This window comes from Sminthopsis crassicaudata, chromosome 3 (genome assembly GCF_048593235.1).
Source record: "Sminthopsis crassicaudata isolate SCR6 chromosome 3, ASM4859323v1, whole genome shotgun sequence".
NCBI classification, from domain to species: domain Eukaryota; kingdom Metazoa; phylum Chordata; class Mammalia; order Dasyuromorphia; family Dasyuridae; genus Sminthopsis; species Sminthopsis crassicaudata.
The window spans coordinates 333,493,962-333,519,217 of NC_133619.1; the positions used below are offsets into that span (position 1 = coordinate 333,493,962).

Consider the following 25,256-nt stretch of genomic DNA (forward strand, 5'->3'; position numbering starts at 1 on the left):
ATTTGAAATTTCCCCCCAAGGTCTTGAAAATTATCTATGCATATGCTTTGAAAATAAAATAAAAAGGTTTAAAAATATTTCCCCCAGGTATATTCAAAACATTTTTTACATGTGTTTAAAGATTTTTGAGTTTTAGGTTTTCTTTCTTATATTCACCCACAATTAAAAAGCCACATGTGAAATTTATACAAAACAATTGCAGAAAAGTGAAGTTGTAAAAGAAAACATAGATCTCCCACTCTAATGAAAATAAAATCTCTCAAGAAAATTAAATTAAAAATAGAGAGAGAGAGAGAGAGAGAGAGAAAGAGAGAAAGAGAGAGAGAGAGAGAGAAAGAATGTTTCAATCTATATTCAGACTCAATCAATTTCTTCTCTGGGTATGGATAGGATTTTTTATCACAAGTTCTTCAGAATAGTTGTGGATCATTGTATTACTGAGAATAACAAAGTCATTTACAGCTGGTCACCCCAGAACATTGCTATTACTTTGTATATGATATATTTCACTTTGTTCATGGAGGACTTTTCAATTTTGTGTTTTTTTCCCCCTGAGAACATTCTGCTCATCATTTCCCAGAGAACAATAATACTCCATCAGAGAAAATTGCTTCGAATTTTTTTTTACAATTACTACTGCTAACTGCATTTCCCCCACTTATTCTTTCTTTCCCTTCACCCTATTACTCCTCAAAAATTGTTTTGCTACTGATCACTCTCTCCCCCAACATGCCTTTTTCTTTTATCACCTTCTCTCACATATCCCATTCTCCTGTTTTCCTTAAGGATAAGATAGCTTTCTATACCCCTAGTGAATATGTTATTTCCTGTTTGAGCCATTTTTGATGAGAGTAAGGTTCACTCACTCCTTCTCTCCTCCCCGTCTTTCCCTCCACTAGAAAAGCTTTTTCTTGCCTTTTTTTAATGGGAGATAATTTGCAACATTCCACTTCTCCCTTTCCCTTTATCCTACTACATTCCTCTCTCACCCCTTAATTTCATCATTTTTTAAAAAAAGATATTAGATAATAATATTATTAAAGAAAACTCAGGCAGAGCCAGGAGAATATTGTATACAGTAATAATGGCATTGTATGTTGATCAACTGTGAATGATTTAACTTTTCTCAACAATACAATGAGCCAAGACTATTCCAAAGGACTCAAGATGAAAAATGTCATCCACCTCCAGAGAAAGAAGTGATGGATTGAATATGGATTAAAGCATAATGGATTGTTTGTTTGTTTGTTTTACTTTATGATTACTTTTTTTGTTTGCTTTTGTAATATGGCTAATATGGAAATGTTTTGCATGATAGCACATGTGTAATATATATCAAATTGCTTGGCTTCTCAAGGAGAGAATATGGAAAGTTACAAAAATTATTTTTAAAATGTTAAAAATTATTTTACATGTAATTGAAAAACAAGATGAAAACATTCATATATACATAATATTTGTATGTATACAGATACATATACACATGTGTATACATATATAAATCAAGTGGCACAGAAGATAGAGTGCTGAGCCTAGAGTCAGAAAGACAAGAAAATTCATGTTCCTGAATTCAAATCCCGCCCTATACATTTACTAGCTGTGTGACCCTGGACATGGGACTTAACACTGTTTGGCTCAGTTTCCTAATCTATAAAATGAACTGGAAAAATGACAAACCACTCCAGAATCGTTGCCAAGAAACCTCCAAATGGGATCATGAAGAATCGGAATGGAATCATGAAGAGACAAATGACTGAATATAAACAATATGTGTGCAGACACATATGTGTATATATGTATATAAACATGAACATGATATATATATAATATGCATATATATGTATGTATGTAGAGCTTATATACATACATATATACGTGTGTGCATGTATAGTTAATTAGGTTTGGGGGAAGGCAAAGTGCATTTCCACATTCATCCCTTAATCCTAAGCATAACCAGTACATTTTCTAAATGTTCTTTATCATATCATTTCTTCTTCAGCTATAGAAGCTTAAGTAGCCTGCTTGTGATCAGTCTACCTGAGTACCTATTAGTAAGAAAACTTTCAGATTTATAGATTTTGTGTGTATGTTTATAGTAGAGTTCCCTGGATTAAAAGTCAGCACCTGTATCTTCCCACTCATTTATTAAATAAGTTACAATCTTTTTTCATATTTTAAGTTCAAATTTTCTCGCTCCCTCAAAGCCTTCCATCAGGAAGATAAGCAATATGATTCCCATTATACATGTGAAGTCATGCAAAACATATTTCCATATTAGTCATGTTGCAAAAAAAGGGGAGAGAAAAAGAAAGTAAAAAACAATATGCCTCCCCACTCATTTTGTCACTTCCTTACTTGAGCCTCAGATTCTCCATCTGCATATTGGAGAAAATGTTCTGATATTCTTTCTGCCACCTACAGTGACTAGGAGGCTAAAAAGAGAGAAATGATGTAAAATAAGCTAAATAAATTTTAGGGAATATCATAAGTTTAGTAGAAGAGATAATAAAATATAACAAATAACTGTAAAAATAATTTATTTGGATTTGTAATATGTGTACTACTCTTCCCTTAACCAGATTTACTTTCCTAATTATGTTTAAATCTGCCTAATATTAAAATGAGTTTATTTTCCTTGAGCTCCCACTAGCTGACTGGTATTAGAAAAATATTCTAGCAGAAAGAGGGAAGCCAGACTAGTAGTGAATATTTGCAATGGATAATTTTCACTTTGGAACAGTTGTTAAAACTCTGAACTCTAGCCAAATTATTGATCTGCAATGAGAGAGGAAGTTCTAATACTGGGAATTTTACATTCTAATGACTATATTGTTATAGATCATGACTCTATTGTTATGGTCAAGATGGAAATGTTTTGCATGAGTGAATATATATAATCTATATAAAATTGTCTTAGCAAGGAGAAGGTTAGGAAGGGAAGAAAGGAGAAAGAGTATTTGAAACTCAAAATTTTTAAAAATAAAAAATTTGATAGTTTACAAGGGGTAAACAAAGGTGTTTCTAAATAAAAAGAAGATCCTGAAAAAAAATAGAGCTTATCATATACTCAAACCTGAAGTGACCTAAAAAAGGTCATCTTATCTAACCTCCTGCCTCAAAGTAACATGACTTCCCAACTTCCCATGAATCTGGAGGAGCCAGGGGCTACTACCCTCCATAAACCTCAAGGATAAGATCATAAGCCTCCCGGAAAGGGTTATGAGCCTCTTTCTGCAGTGGTCTCCATATTCACGTGACTAATGGGAGGGGGCATCTTTTTTTTTTTTTTTTTTTTTTTTTTGTCTCTCCTAGGCATGCACACTTGCCCGCAGGAATGCTGAAGTATTTCTGAAGTATATCCACAGGAATAATGTCAGCATGCCCAGTGTGGCCAGCCATACCAGGGGACCTGAGCAACAAGTAAAAGGTGAGTGTCTAACTTCTCTAGCCACATCAGCCATACAATTCACTCTCAGGGCTATGCTGGAGTCACCTCAAACCAGCTCTTAAGAGCTAATTATTAAAATTTCAGTGTAAGAATGTATGCTTTCAGAAATTGGCAAATATTACAAATCGTGGCTTGATTTATTGTATTGTAGATTGTCTAGACTTAAGGGTGTGATGGAGGAAATATTAAAAATTAAAATTAAAGGTGTATCAGACATACTTTTGTGTGTGCATGTATAAATATTTTAGAAGCTAGTTATTAGACATTTATCATAATGTCCCTGGTCACTATGAACCTCGTGGGCTTATTGTGAAGAAAGTACCGCACAAATCCTGCTTGCCTTAGTTTCCCCATCTGTCAAAGGAGCTGTAGAAGGAAATGGCAAACCTCTAGATTCTCTTTGCCAAGAAAACTCCAAATGAGATCACAAAGTATCAACAACACTTTGTGTTTTGTTCACTTATGTCAACAACATGAGTGAAACTGCTGAATATATGACACTAAGGATAGAATGCTGACTTGAAATTAGGAAGACTTAGAATCAAGTCATACCTTTGATACTTCTCAGCTATTCAAATTTTGGCAAATTCTTTAATTTTCATGAGCCTCAATTTCCTCAACTGTAATTTTTTCTTTACTTCTAAATGCTTATAATTCCACCCACATCCTTCAATCTTCTTCTCCGCTCCAGAAAAGAATTTGAATCACAGTCAAATATTTCCTTCCCTGAAATATGAGAGAGAGAGAGAGAAAGAGGAAGAGAAGGAGAGAGGGAAAGAAGGAGGGAGAAAGAGAGAGGGAGGGAGAATGGACAAGACAGAAAGGCGGAGAGGAGAGAAGGAGGGAGGGAAGGGAGAAAGGGAGAGAGAGAGAGGAAAAGAAGAACAAAGAGAAAGCTGTGTTTTACTTTGTTTCTTTAAAGCATATATGCTGCTACAAACATTTTAATTTGTATTCTGTATCCTGATATTTCCAATTGACCTTTTCTGATGGTTTCATTAACCAATGGGAAAAGGGCAAAAAAGATGGGAAGGGGAAAAAACTTTTCTGCAAAAAAGATTTAATTTTCTCTTTATATCTCTAATTTTGCCCATGTTGGAAATGCACAGAAAAGGGGAGGAATCCTTTCCCCATTTGCAGAAACTTATGGTCTATTGAAAAGTAAGAAGAGAATAAATATGACTGAGTCGTAATCTACTTAATGCATATTTCCAAATTATGATGTGTATTCGGAATGTTTTTATTCCATATGCTGAAATATCTTAGTAGGTTTAGGGGGATGTTATGAGCCTGGCAATGAAACCCTTTTAATAAGGACAATAATACTCACATGGTTGTTGGGCTCATATGAGATAATGTATTCTAAGGGCTTTGGGGATTACCAAATCTATGGAAAATGTCTGTTGTTTTTGTTATTATTTTATAATCCAAAATTTGGCCCATACAGAATTACTGATTATTTGCTATTAGAACCATAGATTTACAAATGGAAGGAACCTCAAAAGTCATTTATTCATCTTAGCTCTGCTTGAAAACCTCTAGAAAGGGGTAAAGCCATGAATTGGGCTATCACTAAGGTCTCTTCCAAGTACTAAACTTTTTTTTTTTTTTTATGGGTTTTCTGCTGTGTGATCGGTGGGAATCTATCTGCTGAAGAAAGGTGGAGCTAAGCTCCCAGGGAGAGCAGGGGTATTATATCACCTCAGGGCAATGGCAGAGATTGCTGACTATATGAAAACTGTCAGTAAGGAAGATGACTGTAATAATAAAGATTTCATAATGCTCTGAGTGGGCTGAGGTGCTGAGGAATATCCAACAAAGCAAAGACAGAAGATCAATCTGGAGCTGTAAAGAATCTCAAAAACTATTTAGGGGCAAGTAGATAATGCAGTGGATAGATCACAGAGCCTGACTCAGTCAATTAGTCCATCAGTCATTAAACATTTTCTGAAATCAAGAAGACCTGAGTTCAAATCCAGCCTCAGAAACTTACTAGTTTTGTGACCATGGACAAATCACTTAATTTCAACTTTTCCTCATCTGTCAAACTGAGATAATAGTATATTTGTAAAATATTTTGCCAACCTTAAAATGTTATATAAATGCTAGCTTCATTATTAATAGTATTATTATCTAGTCCAGCAATAATTAACATCTAGTTCCTCATTTAACAGATTTAACAAATGAAGAAACTGAGGCCCATGAATGTTAAATAAGTTGCCCAATATCACACAGATAATAAGTTTTAGATGTAAGATAAAACCTGAATAATCTGATTCCAGAGCCAGTTGTCCCCTATCAAAATAAAAAAGGAAATCTAGTTAATAGGAGAAAGTGTAATTGCCTCCAAGGAGAATTCAGACTAACAAAGAAGATAAACCCTTTGGGAAGGAGACAACATAAAAACCATGTTCATGTCTGCTACTGGAATTGTCCTGAGGATGTTTTTATGATCATTCAAAAGTTATCTTACATCCTACCTTTGCTTGCTGTTGTTTAGTCATGTTTGATTCCCATGACCCATTTGGGATTTTCTTGGCAAAGACACTAATTTGCCATTTTCTCCTCCAACTCAGTTTACAATTGAGGAAACTGAGGGTTAAGGGTTAAGTGACTTGCCCAGGATCACACAGCTAGTAAGTGTCTGAGGTCAGATTTGAAATTAGGAAGCTGAACCTTCCTAACTCTGTACCTATCCCAATCATTTTATTTAATTACAAAAGTCTAGTCATTTTATCCACCAGTGTCATTAGTCCACAAAATAATAAATAGAAAAAGATATAAGAATGATGAATTGTCTGATTGTCATTTCTATCTGAATTTTATTTTAAAAAGATAAAAAGTGATGATAATAACTAACATTTTTATAGCAGTGCAAGATTTAAAAAATAGTTTACTTACATTTTCTCATATGATCCTCAAAATAACATACTGAGGAAGTTGCTACAGGTATCATCCCCATTTTACAGGTGATAAAACTAAGGCTGTTTATTGACATTCAGCTCATAAGTGACAGGAACACTTTCCCTATCCTTAGGAAGCCTCCAACCTAATAAATAGGGCAATGTTCCTGTCCCCAAGGATCTCTCATCCAAGTGAGAGTGAAAATGGAATCAGCCACAAGATAAAAACACAATCAATGTGGTCACTGATTTGTAACTACAATACAGCTATTCTTCAACGTGGAACATTCATAGTACAAAACAGACAGTACAACTTTAGGCACAGAATATGTTATTAGAATTAATGTTGATTCACCATGTTGGTTCTATTGAATTAGTGAACTGTTTACACTGTCTCATATAAATGATATAGAAGGGAGGAAATGGAATGAACATTTAGTAAGCACCTACTCTATGCAGGCATGGTGGATTAGCTAGAGAAATGCACCAAACCATAATTCTAGGCTATGTTAAATATTGGAATCCCAGAGTTTAGATTCTTTGTAATACACCACACTTGAGTGAGGTGGTGCAGAGGATAGGACTCTGGGTCTAGAATTAGAAGACTTGAGTTCAAATCTCACCTTGAACATTTACTAGTTGTACATCTCTGAGTAAATCGCTTTAACCTGTTTACCTCAGTTTCCTTGTTGGTAAAATGAGCTGGCAAACTACTCCAGTATTTTTGCCAAGAAAACCCCAAATGGAATCACAAAAAGTCACACATAACTGAACAACAAGTAAACAATATTTATAAAACACCTTCTAAAACTTAAAGCACTATATAAATTATTCTCATCTGGTCTAAAGCTCTCATATTGCAGATGAAGCAGCTTGGTATAATGGGGAGAGATTGGCTCAGGAGTTCAAGGATCTAGGTTAAATTCTTACCCAGGACACTTATAACCTGTGTGACTTTGAGTCTCAGATTTCTCATTTATAAAATTGGGCAGGGTTGTTGTAGGGCTGTAGTAGGTGGTTTCCAAACCTGTCTAAAGCTATCATCCTAAAACCCAGAGAGGTGAACATGGACTTTAGTAGATCAGAACTTCAAGATAATCTACCTAATTTGTATCCTTTATCAAATTCTTTTCAATGAATTGAATTATTCCTTTAATGGAAAGAGGACAAGAGTCAGTCCTCTAAACTCAGAGAGAGAACCTGGGTTCAAATTCTAACTCTGATACTTACTACTGGTATGACCTTAGGCAAAACACTGAACTTCAGCCTCATTTGTAACATAAGACGGTCACTCTGGATGATCTTTAAGGTTTCTGGTATGGATATACATTTATATATCACATTCACATCCAAATTCTAGCCCTATTGTCTGTGATTCCCTTCTTATCCTTTCAAATCTCGCAAGCTGTGGTTTCTTGAGATCACAAGATTTATAGCAAGAAGAGACTTTAGAGATCATTTGGTCCAACATCCTCATTTTGTGTTGTCTGAGTCACAACAATAAGAAAGAGCAGTCCCAGGATTCTAACCCAGGTGCTTTGGTACCAAATCTGGTGTTTTGTGGTGTTTTTTTCCTCCTGATACATTCTGTACTATGATGCCTGTCTTATGTTTTGTGGGTCAGGCCCTGGGCAGGAGGTTACTTTAAAGGGCTACATTCTCTGGCCACTGGACAGAGCACAAATGGGTTGTTTGGATTTGGCCTGTGACCCCTCTGCTCTGCCCTACAGCCATCTTGAGCGAGCTTCTTCAGAGGGAGAACCGAGTGCTGCATTTCTGGACCTTGAAGAAGCGACGATTAGACCAGTGCCAGCAATATGTGGTGTTTGAGCGCAGCGCCAAGCAGGTATTCCTAGAGCTTGCCCCTTGCTTTCCCTTTGAGCTGGGAGATTCAGGGGACCCTTTTACTGCATTCCCATCCCCCCAGGGTTCAAAGCCTAAGAAGATCCAAAGGAGACTCTCTAAAGCAGGATAGGGAGGAGGGGGAAGAAGGCAAAGGCAGCAGCTGGCAGATAGGAGGAGGGCTTCAGTAGTTGTTTTTTAACTCACCAATGACATTAATTAAGCGTTTTGTGTATAGAACTCTATATTTGAGGGTTTTGAGGAGATGTCTAAAAGAGAAAAAAACTGTCTTTTCTCTTAAAGAGTGCCTCTAGGGAAATGGGGGAGTCCAAATGTAAGTAGGAAATTCCAGATGTGAAAACTCCCTATACAAAGCAGCAACTCTTCTATAATTTACAATCTTAGAATTGGCTAGGGCAAACTAAGAAGTTATGTTTAAGTGACTTGTCCAGAGTCACACAGACAGTAAATATCAGAGGCGGGATTTAACTGAGATCTTTTTGACTCCAAAGCTATTGATCCTTCAGTCCTATGTCCCCTAATGAAACATAAAATCCATCCCTTCAAAGTGCTTCAAGTCTAAAGGGAAAGAACAGAAAAAGTCAAGTAAAAACAAGTTAGCTTATCAGTGCCTGTTAATATTTGTCAGGTTCTACTAAATCATCCATAAACCTTCCTTCTGGCATATTTTCCTCCTGAGGACTGGCTTTTTGGGGGATCTGGGGGTGTTCTTGCCTCCACAGGCACTCGACTGGATCCAAGAGACAGGCGAATATTTCCTCTCAACACACAACTCCACTGGGGATTCCACAGAGGAGACTCAGGAACTGCTGAAAGAGTATGGGGAATTCAGGGTGCCAGCCAAGGTATGGAGCCTCCAGACTCAACCACCCCAATCCACTCAAGCCCTTCTCCATCCCAGGGAGGGAAGAGCACAGAAGCCAGAATTGTAATATGTTGGAGTGGTTAGACAGGTTTGCTCCAAATTGATAGAAGAAAATGGGCTTAGAAGATACTGTAGCTTTTGTGGTCCTCCAGCCATGTAGAAACATCAGAAATTCACACATAATTAGTATGAATTAATTAAAATAAAACTGTACCAGATAACAGTCTGAGATAAGCTCTTTCCCTGTACATCTGAGAGATTTCTATCTTCTACCCTGTTTGATGGAAAGTCCACTTATCAATCTTGCCTTGGACACAGTTGTAGTACTTGTGCCCCAATTCCTAGTTAAAGCTTTTCTGAGAATAGATCTGTTTAACAGTTAGCCACTGTTACCAGGGAAACATAGTTGAAATCAGTTCCTATGGGACCTGAATTACAGCTGTTGACTAGAACAAGTCTGTTCCTGGTTTCTTAATGATCAGCTCCTGCTTATTCTGTTTCTAGATATTCACCATTGTCTCTCTAATGATTTTCTTGGCTCCTACATTTGCTATAGTCTTTAGGCCAACTAATGTGAGGAACTGCATAGACCCAAGGGAAGAGAGGCATCTTACATTTGAGAACATGTATTTTCACATCTGCATGTAATGGTACCATATGCCTGTATATCTACTCTCATATATATACTTTCCCCATTTGAAAGGTTAAAAAAATAATAATAATAATAATAATAATTCTAAGTTCACCAAGCAAGATTTCTAATTGATGTGCATTCCCTCCCACTTCTGCCTTGTCTTCTTTCCCTAGCTGAGGCATGTTGAGTTCTCTACAAAGCAGCCCCTCTATACACTTGTACCAAGTAGGATGATGTTAATGAGAGAAAACAGGACTAATCTCCCAATTTCATTTCCATCTAGAACCCCAGCCAAGATTTGATCTCAGGGCCCATGGGGCTTAAGTGCCAATCTTCTCTGTCTCAAATTCAGGTCCCTTCTCTTTTATCTCCCCCTTCCCAAACCCCACACCCTGGGCTCCCTGCCATGTTAGGAGACTCTCTTGACATCAGTGCCAAAAACCACAGATGGAAACCAGCCTGCTCTTCATAGAGCAGTATGAGCTACCTCTGCATAGATGAAGAATGCACTGGGAGTTAATAGGGTACATTTTCCCCCTAAACCACACCAACTTTATTTACTTCCCCCTTTGAAAGGCTACAGTTTTCTCCTAAACCTGATTTTTCTTGCTGTAAGAAAGTCCAAGTTATCCAAATGGCTAGATAATCTGCTTTGTACATCATGCAGAGCTGGTATCTTATCTAAGAGTGTCTTTCCACTTCCATCTAGCACACTCCCTGTCCAGTCTTCCACTGTGGGTAGGTGTAAAATCAAAGAATGCAAATTAATTTAAATACCAGTGAGTCAAACATCACACTTTAAGAATTCATGTATCTCAAGTGGAAGTGACTTTTGTATTGTCCCAGTCAAGACTATATTCCCCTCTGTTGGGAAGAATGATAGTTGACTGGGACCCATAGAGTGTCAAGGTCCATCCTGTTCTCAAGTGGAAGAGATGCTTTAGATAGAAATCCTCACCCCTGAATTCCAGACTAAAGCCTGGACTGTAGCCTAAGCAAGCCTCACAGGAAACTATAAGACCAAATGAGTAAAATGGAAACTTAGCAAATTGCATGATCAGTTATGATTACAAGTAGGGGTTGGGACTAGCCAGTGGTTTCATTAATATAAGGAACCCTTCAGGAGAGGAAACTTCCACCTCCAAAGTGGGTCACTACTTATTTGTGTGTTCAATCCCTTTTCTGTAACTTACTAAGTTGTTTAGAAGGTAGAAGGGCTACTTAATCTTTCTTAACCTTAGCCTTTGTTTGAATCCAAGGACACAAAACTATAATTTCAGGATCTGAACCTTGATCTTCTTGGCTCTAAAGTCAGCTCTTTATCAACTACATCATGCTGTTTCTCAGTCAGTACAAATGATTAATTAGTTCCATCTTTCTTCTCATGCCCATTACTACCTGCCCATTCTCACTATTCTAGTTTGACTCACCATCACTTCTCTGCATTGCTTTAATCAAGTCAGTCCTTTGCCCCAAAACTTCCCACCCTATACTACTTACAAGAGAAAATTAAAATTCCTAAGCAGGAACATTTGAAATCCTCTACAAGCTAGTCTTTATCTACCTTTCCAGGCTGATTTCCCATTACTTCCCTCTACAGACCTCTCAAGTTAAAAAATTATTCTATCTTCAAACAAAAAGCAAATGTTTCTTAACTCAACTTGCATTTTTCTACCTCTCTGTTCTTCTTTCTAATTCCTGGAATGTCTCCCTTTTTTTTTTTTACCAAATTCCTCTAATCCTTTAACTCAATCACATTTTCTGTACATATTTTTTCTGTTATATCAAATTATGTACTCTCTCCCTCTTTTTAAAATCCAATGGCACCTTTTGTCTCTACAATTTCATACAACAGTATCTTATGCTTTTCTTTCCAGTTTTTGTATTTATCTTACTAGTTTGAAATCTCAGGGTTAAGGAGGGGAGATGGCAAGGACTCTGGCTTGTATACCTACATATAATCTATCCTAGATAACTCTAGTACCAAGAATATAATGTCACACACAATAGGTAGCCAATGAATATTTATTATTTGGATGAAAAGGTTTGGACCTCTTTCCAAATCTGATTTTGACCTGAATTGTTTGAGTAAGCTCTCTGTGTCATTAGAATGCTACCGTTTGGTAAATGTCAATCAACATTTGGTAAAGACCTACTATGTGATAGGCAAAATGTTAGGAGCTGGGACTACAAAGACATAAAACAAACCCTTTCTTCCCTCAAAGAACTTACATCTTTTATTACACATTACATATTTAGGTAACATGGACACATACATATAGATACATGAGGGAAATGGGGTTAGATATGTGATTTCATTGGTTTAGAAAACTACCAATCAATGCAGACTGGCAACAATCTATAGGGAGCTGTTTGGAGTGCTGAAAAGTAGAATAATACTTATTGTTGATCAGCCAATATGTGTCAGAGCCAGGGCTTAACTCCACTTTTCCCTGACACTGAGGCCAGCTCTCTATCCATCATGACATAATTCTGTCTCATAAAATATTTACTTATACAAAACATCTGCTTCTGAGTCCAAACACAGGATGGATCTTGGACTACAATCTTTCATTCCATTCCTTCCTGTTTCATTCAATTCAATCAATATTTATTAAACCATATAGTATGCAGAGTACAGAATGTGACAAGGTTAGAGAGGCACATTGTTTAACTCAAACACGATCCTTCCCTGCTGCCGTAGAGCTTACTGTTTAGTAGGAATATGTGTCATATACATAAATATCATAATACAAAGTCATTTATGATCAGGTATCGAGGTAGCTCAGTGGATAGAGTGATGGATCTGGAGTTAGAAAGACCCAAATTCAAATCCTGTATTCTACATTTATAGGCTGTGTAACCTTCTGAGGCAAGTCAATTAACTCCTGTCTGCCTCTATTTCCTCATCTGTAAAATTGGGAGTCAGGCCCATCCAAGTTCAAATGTGACCTCAGACACTAGCTATGTGACCCTTGGTAAGTCACTTTACCCTGTTTGCCTTAGTTTCCTCATCTGTAAAATGAGCTGGAGAAGGAAATGGCAAACTATCTTTGACCAGATAATCCTAAATGGGGTCACAAAGAGTCAGACATGACTAAACAACAATACATGATCAGAGTGCTATTGGTCCTAAAGACAAGAACAACGAGAGCCCCCCAAAAAGTGTCCGGTACTAAGGGGACTTAGGAAGACTTAGAAGCTTGTGTGACATTTAAATTGAACCATGGAAATTGTATAGGAATTCAGCTGGAAAGGAAGGACAGAAGGAAAGGTCTGAGCAATGATAAAGGCAGGAATATGCAAGGTGTGAGCCAAAGCAGAGCTTTGTTGCTTTGAAAAGTGTTGTTTTAAAAACCCCAGGGAGTCTAGAGAGCCTTTTGGGCTTTCTTGAAGTCAAATCTATTGTCTTAAACTAAGACATGTTGATATAAATATTGATCAATATAAATCATGTAAACCAAAGTTAGGGTAGAAGATCCTCAATAATTTTTAAAAGTATACAGGGAAGTACTGATCTAAAAATAATCCAATCTGGCAACAATTTATTCATTCAAAAATGAATTTATTAATTTATTAATTGAGAGTATCCTACATATTTAGGACACAATGTTAGTCCTGATTACAACAAAGTAAACAACATTTCACACAAGAAGGTATATATAAGATCATAGATATGTCACTGAAACTTAGCAGGATAGGTCTTGTGGCTATATTATATCAACTGAAGGTTATATGGATACTTTCTTGTTCAGTCATGTCTGACTCTTCATATTCACATAGACCATACTATTATCCATATCAAAGATCCTGAAGTGGTTTGCCATTTCTTCCTCCAAGTGATTTGTCCAGAGATTGAAAAATGCTTGAGGCTACATTTGAACTCAGGTTTTCCTGACTTTAATCCAAGTACTATCTCCATGGAACCACCTGGCTACCTTTGCTAGATCCTTTCACTGCTTAAAAGCAGCTAGCCTAACTGAAGGTGAGAAGCAGCAGTGTATAGAATATTACAAACTTGAAAATAGAACTGGAAGGAGAATTTTGGTGAGGATAAAAAGAGAAAGAGAAAAAGTATTATGTGGGAGTTGCTTTCCTAATATAAATTACAAAACTTACATAAAGGCATTCAACTTTTCTGGCATTTCTGAGAAGTCCAATTCTGCTAAAAGCAGCCCATCTGACAAATTCTTGGCTTGCCCAGCTCACAATTTAACATCCAACAGGAGAGAGCAACAAGGAGATTATTTTTCTGGGCTTAATTCTAATGAACGAAGAATAGGTTAGCAATGTAAAGATGACAAGAACCATAGGAAAAAGACAAAAATCCTTAATCTTCTGGAAGCAAAGAAAGGAGAAAATGGACATCAAGATATATCCTAGTTTAGAAAATTCATGTTTTAAAGCCTCAGAGAAAGGATAGTTATAATCCCATTACTAGGATTTTATTCTCTATTGGGGAACAATTATTTTTTAAATCTATCTTATTGCATAATCACAAATAATCATAATGGGAAAAAAGAGGATCTCTCTAAACCAATGTGGCTACACTGAGCTCTCTGATGAGCTTCTCTTTAGAGGTTATTTATAAGAGAGACAGAATAATTCATAAGTATAGATTGCTGTCAAACCATGGCACTATCTCATAAAATTACTTTGAGAGAAATTAAAGTCCTAGATGAACTGAGGCTTGTGCAAAGTGCCAAAAGGGGTTTGTTTGTACATATTCAAAGTAAGAAGCAAAAAGAAGTGCATAAGAGGTATTGCTTTGGGAAGACACTGATCAATGATGGAAAGAAGGCAGCTAATGACTGCCGCCATTTTCAACAAGGAGAGTGGTCATCAAATGTGGATGCGTGAGACAAAATGACATAGAAGTAAATTGAAATTCCAAAGAGATGAAAAGATAGTATATATGTACCTCACCATTTTCATTATATTCCAACTTCTAGGCACAAACAAATTATCTCTCAGGATCCTGAAAGTATTTGAAAGCATAATCACAGTATTCATGTCAGCAAACATTTAAGAAACACTTGTTGTGTACCACATACTATACTAATGTCAACAATCTTTAAAGATAATGGAAAATCAGATAGATGCCAGTATTTGAGAGGGGAATGACTGTCCCAATTTTTCAGAAGGAAAGGATGAGACCTAAAAACCAGAGATTGATCAGCATTATATCAATCCCTGGCAAAATTATGTATTAATTTGTTTTGTGGGCATTTAGGCAAATATTTTAGTTGGTTACTAGAAATAAGCTTAGATTCACCAAAAATTAGTCATGCCAACCCAGAAAAAATCCATTTATGAATTTATTATAAGTCTCTTTCCTTACCCTGTCCTGAGCTACATTTTTGTTTATGACGCAGAAGACCTAGGTGAACAGTGATCAGATGCAAAGATGGTACAAAACTGAGTGAGGAAGCAGACACTAAAAATAATATGATTAAATTTCCTGAATATCTTGACAAAGTGAAATGTGGCACAGAAACTAGCAAGATAAAATTTAGCTAAAAAGCAATAAATGCAAAGTCATTTATGTAAGTTTTTTTTTTTAATTAACTGTATCAGTAAGCACTTAGGGTATTAATTTTCTAAAATTCAGGTATACTGACTCTAAATACAAGTAAAAAATCAGACATCCAACATTTGAGTATCTAGCATAGAACACAAGAAGTTATACTGATACTTGAGGATTGGCAGGCAGATGATGTATTTTATGTATAAGGAGATTGATCTTTATTATCTCAAATACCCAGATGAATCTCTGACTCCATCAAAGTAGTATTCCTTCTAGCCATATGGATCATAATCCCTACATGAATGCCCATCCTGTGAGACCCTTTGTCCTCACCTTTTAATAAATTTCCAAGTAGGATCCACACAAATATCCCCCCTTCTCTTGACATTGTGAAACTATCAATGTGAACACAAGCTGTCCATTGGTACTCTTTCACTCTTGTCAACTAGTCCATCTTCTTTCTTGCTCCTACATTTCTCTGATGACATTATTTACTTCTTTGTGATTCCATCTTGGTGATATAATACAGCCTGCTCAAATGTCCCCTGCTCTCTATTGCCTCTCAGGGGCCTAGTTCTGTGGAGAGTGTGTAGTTAGATGTTCTGTGACTCATAGCCAAACAATATTCCTGGAAGAGTATTGATGTTAAGAATTTTGGAATCATTAAAGAAACTTGGAACATATGGGTTCTTTTCCTTTCTCATCTTTGGAAATAGATGAATAAGTCATTGTGACTATCATAAATACTCAAATAATCCATAAAAGACATAAGAAAAAAGATGTTATCTGCATCCAGAGAATGAACTAATAAGTAGAAGTATACATAGAATAATTTTATATAAATATACTTATTTGTTTCTAATGGTAGCCAATTCATTTACATGATAACTATTATATATTTAAAAGGAGCAGCAGGTTGTACATAATAGATTTTGCCATTTCATCATTTTATTATATCATGTTAATGGAAATGCTTGTTTTATTTCATAAATTAGAAATAAAATGAGGAAAAATTTGGAGATTTCCTAAATATATCTTGATTACAACAGCTGAAATTCTCATAAACTTTAAATAATTACAGTACTCAAGAGAATCTGCTCCTTGGAATAGACTTAATAAAATGACTTTGTAAACCTAGAATACTTACAAGGTATATTTTTCTTATTTGGCTTTTTTTGGTTTTAGTCTTAACCTTTCTTCGTTTTTATATTGTACAACTTCAGAAAGCTTTTCCCTTCCTCATATTCAGTTGGTTATCAACATCATCAAAATTCTTTTTGACACCTCAGCACTCAATTCTTAGCTTTTTTTTGCTCTTGTTTGGAAAATCAAGCTGTCCTGCTAGCCTGGGAAGCAGGTTATATTCTGAAGCAGTAGAGAATTAGGGCTTATAGTGTAGGTGATGGTCATGTTGCTAAGACCAACTTACCACTGACAATGTGACAAAGGTCCTAACTTTCTGCCAACTGCCATTATGTTACTGAGACTGGCATTTTTCCAACTATGATCCTTAGCAATCACTTCTTTTATTTATTTATTTACAAAGCATATACATATAGGTAATTTTTTCAACATTGACTTTTGCAAATCCTTTTGTTCCAAATTTCCCCTCCTTTCCCCCACCTCCCCTAGCTGGCAGATAGCCCAATACATGTTAAATATGTTGAAATACATGTCAAATCCAATATATGTATACATATTTATACAGTTATCTTGCTACCCAAGAAAAATCAGATCAAGAAGGAAGGAAAAGAAAAACTGAGAAAAACAATATGCAATAAAATAACAACAGAGAGAGTGAGAACACTCTGTTCTCACAGTTCTCTCTCTGGGTATAGATGGCTCTCTTCATCACAAGATCATTGGAATTGGTTTGAATCCGCTCATTGTTGAAGAGAGCCACGTACATCAGAATTGATTGTCATATAGTCTTCTTGTCATGTACAATGATCTGGTTCTGCTCATTTCACTTAATATCAGTTCATATATGCCTCTCCAAGCCTCTCTGAAATCATTCTGCTGGTCATTTCTTACAGATTCATATACCATAATTTATTCAGCCATTCTCCAACTGATGGGCATCCACCCAGTTTCTAATTTCTAGCCACTACAAAAAGAGCTGCCACAAACATTTTCGCACATGTGGGTCCCTTTCCCTACTTTAAGATCTCTTTGGAATATAATCCCAGTAGATCAAAGGGTATGCACAGTTTGATAACTCTTAGCAACTACCTCTGGAAGTTCCCATAAGAAACTACCTTTTGAATCCGGGGATTGATAACCCTCTATCCTGAGAATGTGCCAATGTGCATAATATTTGAAAATTCCTAATCTATAACATGTCTCTAGTTCTGTGACTTACCCAAAACTTATGGGAGGGGAAGGAGAGGTTTGGATGAGGTGAAAACACATTGTTTACCGGGATATGTTTCTGGAGGTGGGCATTGCTTCATTTGTTTTGTGCATCCTCGGGACTAGCATAGTACCTAACACATAGTAGGTACTTAATAAATGCTCATTACTTGCTTGTTGGATCAAAAACTAAATCCTGTAACATGGGGTCATCTTTTGGGAACAGCAAACAAAGGAGAAAGTGAAGCTTCTTATTCAACTGGCTGACAGCTTTGTCGAAAAGGGCCACATCCATGCCACTGAGATCAGGAAGTGGGTGACTACGGTTGATAAGCACTATAGGGACTTCTCCCTGAGGATGGGAAAGTACCGCTACTCACTGGAGAAAGCCTTGGGAGTTAACACTGAGGTAGGTGCATAGGGACTGCATTATCCTTTCCTATCTCATCACTTTCAGTCCTGTCTGTCATTTGTACCACAACAGAATGAAAATTATATTTATGTCATACTAGCATCCAAAAATGAGGGTTTTTTTACAATCCTTAGAGCATCCACACTAAATTTTGTAGTAGACAGGATGGGTTGCATCAAGCCAAAGCTACTAATGCATTTATTTGCATGATGTCTGGCTAGGGTTATTGTGCTTTTTGTGTCTGTAGAACAGAACTTTTCTCTCAACCAAGTTAATTGGCCCCCATTGGTAATTAGACTAATAATTTTGGCCTCATTAGCCCTCTACTGTACGCAACTGATCTAACAGGCAAATTGCTATGGCTCCAGCTGTGGCAGGAGTTGCCCTTGTCAGATGCTATTTGTGTGAGAGTTCTGGAGACCAAAAGTTTCATTGCTGAAGATATGGGACATCATTGATAGAAATTGCAGAAGAGCTATTTGGAGAAAGGGAAGGTAAAGATGATTTTTATATTGTATTTCAAGCAAGGGACTCATGGAACCAAATTAGATCTAGAAGTTGTAATTGGGATAAGCATGGTTGTGCATACCTATAGTCTCTGATGCAGAGACAGTTGAAGATACTTGATCACTTGAGTTCAAGAGTTCTGAGCCCTAGTGGATAGAACCATTTGATGTCTGCACTAAGTCCAACATCAATAGGAGCTGTCCCTGGAAAAGGAAAATGTCAGGCAACCTAAGAAGGGATGAACCAACACAAATCATAAATGGAGCAGGTCAAAACTTCCACTCCAATCAGTAATGGAATTGGACCCAGGAGGGACCACTGTATTTCCAACCTGGACAATATATGGAAAAGAAAGAAAAAGATGGAAGGAAGGAAGGAAGGAAGGAAGGAAGGAAGGAAGGAAGGAAGGAAGGAAGGAAGGAAGGAAGGAAGGAAGGAAGGAAGGAAGGAAGGAAGGAAGGAAGGAAGGAAGGAAGGAAAGAGAAGGAAGGAAGGAAAGAGAAGGAAGGAAGGAAAGGGAAGGAAGGAAGGAAAGGGAAAGAAGGAAGGAAGGAAGGAAGGAAGGAAGGAAGGAAGGAAGGAAGGAAGGAAGGAAGGAAGGAAGGAAGGAAGGAAGGAAGGAAGGAAGGAAGGAAGGATGTCATTCAACCAGAACTCTAACTTCATTTCTCACACTAACCCCACTATCAAAAGCCAGCCTTCTATTTGAGGTAACCTACTAAACAAGAACATAGTGAGTTAGGAGTGAGCAAAGAGATAGGAAGCCCTTTTTTCTCCTATCCACAGTGAGCAACTTGCACTAAAGATGTTAACCTTTAACTCATTTCCTTTTAATATCACATTTTGTCTCAAAACAAGACATAACCATCAGCTTCCAATAGAGACAGAGAGAGCTCCTAATGCATTGGAAATCCAGATGAGAGAAATGATGAATAAATAAAACCTGAGACATATAAGGTTAGTATGCCCAGAGCAGAGGACATGGAAATAAATTTCAAAAATGCAGATCTTCTGTCAACCATAGTCATGAGTCCCTGTCACATTTTAATTTCATTTACTTTTGATTAGGAACTAGGCAGCTTAGTTCTCTCATGAGGAATTCTTACAAAAATTATCCAAAGAAATCAGGGAAATCAAATCTACCAAAAAAGTTTGGAGATCACCTGTATATTCAATTTATTCAGACTCCTTTTCTAAGATAAATGACATATTAGATTAATTAGGGAATGGAATCAACCAATTTCTTCTCATTTTACAGATTAAGATTGTAACAGAGTATATCTGAGGTCTTCTTTAGGAATCTCATTCATGTGATTATAGAATTTGGCTAGGGTCTTAAGACAGGAAAGAATTAAGGTAAGAACAATGGATACTGAGACCTCATTTCACATTGAATTCATGTCAAAGGAGATCAGTTTACTCCCTGATCCAGAACCAAAGACTAAAAGCTAACTACTGTCTACATCAGGTAAGAAAAAAAATGCATCCATTAATTGTGTTTATTTTTAGCCTTCTATTTTCAAGGATAATTGTTTATTTGTGTTTAAAGCTTTGCTTTGATTACTTCCCAAGGGATATGAAAGTGTATTTGCATTTTTACATGACTAAATTTCACAATTTTTTTGTGTTTCATGGTCAAGAGGAAGGCTCAATCAAAGTAGCCTGTGCTGTGTTTAACATATATTGGATTACTTTACCATCTGTGGGGAGGAGTGGGAGGGAAAGGAGGAAGAAAAAAATTGGAACACAAAGTTTTGCAAGGGTGAATATTCAAAATTATCTATGCATGTGCTTTGAAAATAAAAAGCTTTATATAAATATATATAAAAAAGGGTGAACATAATGCTTTCAGAAAAACTTTGAAAGATTTATGAACCAATGTAAAGGGAAGTGAGCAGAACAAGAACATTTTATATGATAACACCAATACTGTGTGATGATCAAGTATGAAAGATTTAGCTACTCTAATCAATACAATAATCTAAGGCAATTTTTAAAAATTCATAATAAATATGCTATCTACTAGAGAGAGAACTTATCTCCGAGTGGTTATTAAAGCATAATTAAAAAAAAAACAAAACAAAGTATGCTGTGTGCTAATAGCTCTTAGCAAAGTAGAAGACCTTATTCAATCAAGTATAGGACATATTTATTAGCCTTGAGACAAACATAATTATTGAATTTGGTGGTGTTTTTCCTGCTGTGGGCATTGTCCTGGGCTGCAACTTTTTCTTATATCAATTTCATGTATAAAGAAAATAATTTTTAAAAGAACAAAACAAGCCTTCCCTCCCATAGGACCATTTATGGTTTTGTGGTTTTGCTTCTGGTTTACCTTCTCATCTCCTTTTTCTGAAAAGCATATAACTTTGGCTTTCTTTCTCTTACCCACCTCATCCACTTATATCTTTCAAGTAGCCTCTCCCTGAGATGTTCACAAGGTAATCTTCCTCAATCCTTCTGTCTATAGGATAACAAGGATCTGGAGCTGGACATCATTCCAGCAAGCCTCTCAGACCGTGAGGTCAAACTGCGGGATGCCAACCATGAAGTCAATGAAGAGAAGCGGAAATCAGCCCGGAAAAAAGAGTATGTGCTCTCTGGGCAGCCCCAGCCCTGAAAAGCAAAGAGACCTCATGATAAAAAGTATCCCTTTCCTTATGCCCCATGTTGTCAGTGACCAAATTTGGACAAAGGACAGAGCACTAGACTTAGAATAAAGAAGACCTAAATCATACATCAGATATTTTACTAGCTGTGGGATCCTGGACAAATCATTTCACCTAGGTCTGCCTCAGTTTCCTTATATTGGTAAAAATAAGAGGTTTGGACTTAATAGAAGTTCCCTTTCAACTCTGAATCCATGATTCTGTAAAATATCTTTCACAGACATCCATTCCTTTTTCTTTCCACTGACATCTGTTTATTCAACAAACATCTATTTTATTTTTTACTTACTCTTTTAATATTTTTACTTTTAAAAAAATTTTATGTCTTTTGTGTTTTTAACCATCATAGTTTTCTCCAGGATTCCTCTTTCCCCTTTCCAGAGAATCATTCCAAATGGAAAATAGTATTTTTGTAAAAACAAAAAACAAAAAACAAAAAAAAAAAAAAAGGGAAAGCAACTTTTTAAAAAATCAGCCCAATCAGTCGGCACATCAATGTAATGTGTAACAGATTTGAATTTCTCATCTCCACAAAGAAATGAGATAAGGCTACCCTTCTATATCTCTTAATTCAATTCATATTTCAATAAGTACTTATTAAATTTAATATTTATATCCTTTAACTTTCTAATAATATTAATTTCATATCTCCCAATATTTTATGACAACCCCAGCCAGATAGGCTTCTTCTCATGATATATGCATCATCTTTGATAATGATTCCCAAATCTCTATCTCTATGACTGTTCTTTTGCCTGAGCTCCAGTCCAGTTTTGCCTGAGTCTCCATCTGCCTGCAAGACATGACTATGTGGGTCACCAAACCCATATTGCCATCTCAAACTCAATTTGCCTAAATCTAAATTTAACATTTTTTCCTTCACAGTCAACACCTTTCTGAATTTTCCTTCTTCCGTAAATTGTCCTACTGTCTCCCAGGCAACCAGGCTCAAAACCTTGCAATCATGTTTGATTTGGCCCTTTCCTTCATTAATTATGATCAATGCCCTTTCAAGTTTATAATCAACCTTACTGTCTCAACAGGGAAAGAGGGATAGAATTTGGAACTCGGAGCTAAAAAAAATTTGTTTTACATATAATTGGGGAAAAAGAATATTATTTTATATAAATAAAATAGATTTTTGAAAGGTTATAAGCAACTTGAATGTGAAGATAATGCCTCACTTTTAATTTGTAATCCCTGACCCAGTGCCCAAGATAAAGTAGCTGCCCAGTGAATACATACTAATTTGAATTGATTGGGAAAACCAAGATCTTGAAATAGATCAGGGATAAAATCAAAACTAGATTTCAGATCTATACAAACCAGATTTTTTTTGAGGGAGATCAGGGAGCATTTCAGGAAGGCAAGGGAAGAATTCATTATTTTCCTAATGACATCATCATCATTTATATTTCCATAGGACTTTATCATTTACAAATAATTCCCATTCAGTCCTTCCAAGGAGATAGCTCAGGTTACACTAGTATCCCCACAATGCAGATGGGGAAATTAATACTCAGAATGGTTAAGGATCTTGCATAAGTTTGGTATGGCTAGTAAACGGAAGAGTCAGATCTGGAATCCAGATTTATTTAGAAACAACATGTATTTATGGCTAGAGTGCTATACCTAGAGTCAGAGAGATTGGGTTCAAATCTGTGACCACAAGTTACTAGTTTCCTACTCTATAAAGTGAGGGGTTGAGCTAAAGCTCTGCATCTCTGATTCCGTGATATGAATCCCAATCTAGTGCTTATTTCTGGTTGCCAGGTAACTCTCCACTTTTTTAGCAGAAGGACCTTAGAAAGGAAGGGAAGGTGGATAATGATAATCTGGTTCCAGAGGGAGGGAAAGCTCCTATCCATCTAGGCAAATGCATAATTTGTGCCCAGAAGTGGAAACAATAAGGTATGTTTTAATGAAGAAGATATAATCATAGGATTAGACTATGGGGCTGCCACTTAATCCTATGGAGTATTGTAACAGTTTAGGAGAAAATGAGGCTTTGAGGAGTACATTCAAAGGCAGGGTTGGGGTGAGGAGCTAGAGCTGTCAAGGAGTTTCAGGCACTGTTTTTGGTGTTACTAAGCAGATAGAGGAAGGCAGGAGTGGTGGCAGGGCTTCACTGGAGATTCTGTTCCTTACTTGCCTTCCATTTAATAGATCAGCACCAGAAAGAATTCTAAATGCAGGAGAGGAAACAGGCACATTTCCCACCTCCATTTTATTCTGATCTTTCTTTTCCCCAACACCTCAATGTGTCATACTGAGGAACCCTGGACTTCCAAAGGCTGTAACAGTAGAAGAAAAATTATTTCAAGCCTTTAAAATCAGAAAGGTTTCAGTTATGGTCCCCACCAGTTATGGACCACCATTCTAGGACCATTCTAGATCAATTCAGGGAAGTTCATTACCAGATCATTTACTGTGCAATACATCCATCATTTGTTTGTTTTTTATCAACAATATTTTATTTTTCCAAATACATGCAACATTCATTTTTTTGTAAAACTTCATGTTCCAAATTTTTCTTCCTTACCTCTCCCTTCCCCAAGACAGCAAGTGATTCACTATAGAACAAATATATACCATCTTTTAAAATTTATTTCCATATTCATCATGTTGTGCAAGAAAAATCAGACCAAGAGAAAAAAAAATGAGAAAGAAAAAAGATAAACAAACCAAAAAGTAAAAATTACTCTGTTTAAATCTACATTCAGTCTCAATAGTCTCTTTCTGGATGTGATTGGCATTTTCCATCCCAATTCTATTGTAATTGATGCATTGTAATTGATACATCCATTGTTCACAACATCTTATGAAGACATCCTCAGCAAGAGACATGTAATGGAAAAAGTATTTAATTTGGAAAGATAGAACCTGGACTCAGATTCCAACTCTGCCACTTATTTATTATATGATAGGTTCCAGGGTCACAGAAGTAGTTAATGATAGTGCTGTATCTAAGATTGACATCTTTTTGCCTCCCAGTCTAGGATAATTTGTGGGCCTATTATGCTCTGTCTCTGAGTTTTGAGCTAAGTTTTAAGTAGGAGACTGAATACTGATGGTGAAAACCAAGGAGGATAACCAAAAAATGGTGTAATTACAGTATGTATGGATGACTTACTGGAAGACCATATGCTTTTTCTTCTAGATTCATCATGGCAGAACTCCTCCAGACGGAAAAGGCATATGTAAGAGATTTACATGAGTGCTTAGAGGTAAGTCTAAGTAATTTACTTAGTAAGTATTTACTGTAGGTGACTCCACCTTTTCAGAAAGATGACATTCTTGATAGTGGTCCAGAATTATAGAAAGCACAGAATTCAAGATTCTGTTCTCTTCTCAGAGGGAAGCAAAGAATTAAAAAAATCCATATCAAAGAACACAGCTGTCCTTGGGGCCAGAGGTATCATATGGGATCATAAAGTTTTTTAATAAGAGCAACTCAAAAAATTGCTACAGATTGGGTCTGCCTACCAAGTAAAGTGGAGAATTAAAGTAATTTCATGTTTAAAAACAAAACACTTATCTTCCATTGGTCATTTAGTAAACAAGTTAACATGGGTAGTGTGAAGGGGTGGGGTATGTTTCTCCTGGAATCTTATTTTATTTCAGGAAATGAATTTCACCTGAGATAATTTGGGATGATTTAGCCTATTCAGTTTTGATTTTTCCCCACTTTGTTTACTCTTGTTTATGTACTTAATCTTACATTTCTCAGTCTGGGCCTCGAGCCAGAAAGTTGGAGAGCCTATCTGTTCTTGTTTGCATTTTTATATGGATGTACCAGTGTTGAAACCTGTTGGTGTCTTCCAGACGTACCTGTGGGAAATGACAAGTGGCGTGGAGGAGATCCCCCCTGGGATTCTTAACAAAGAACACATCATCTTTGGCAATATCCAGGAAATCTACGATTTTCATAACAAGTAGGTTGGTGGAGGATTTCAGGGGAGCTCACTAGGAGCATTGATCATAGAGCTGAAAGGGAACTCAGAAGTTATATGGGCCAACTCCACGTTTTACAGATGAGGAAACTGAAGCCCATGGAGATTAAGTGAGTTGACCAG

At 36.5% G+C, this 25,256-nt stretch overlaps 1 protein-coding gene and 1 long non-coding RNA gene across 12 annotated transcripts in view; one reads left to right on the forward strand and one right to left on the reverse strand.

Moving 5' to 3' along the window:
- Window positions 1-6,566, reverse strand: part of LOC141561600 (uncharacterized) — a 67,978-nt gene extending 61,412 nt beyond the window's left edge. Inside the window, exon 1 of the long non-coding RNA XR_012488091.1 lies at window positions 6,350-6,566. This is a non-coding gene — a long non-coding RNA (uncharacterized LOC141561600). The remainder of the gene's footprint in view (window positions 1-6,349) is intronic.
- Window positions 1-25,256, forward strand: part of KALRN (kalirin RhoGEF kinase) — a 934,437-nt gene that overhangs the window by 592,244 nt on the left and 316,937 nt on the right. For all 11 annotated transcript variants that reach the window (XM_074301431.1, XM_074301444.1, XM_074301430.1 and 8 more), the window contains exons 19-25: window positions 3,313-3,427; window positions 8,082-8,197; window positions 8,937-9,059; window positions 17,819-18,001; window positions 20,982-21,100; window positions 24,341-24,407; window positions 25,006-25,115. In XM_074301431.1, the coding sequence (XP_074157532.1) occupies window positions 3,313-3,427; window positions 8,082-8,197; window positions 8,937-9,059; window positions 17,819-18,001; window positions 20,982-21,100; window positions 24,341-24,407; window positions 25,006-25,115 (833 nt within the window). The remainder of the gene's footprint in view (window positions 1-3,312; window positions 3,428-8,081; window positions 8,198-8,936; window positions 9,060-17,818; window positions 18,002-20,981; window positions 21,101-24,340; window positions 24,408-25,005; window positions 25,116-25,256) is intronic.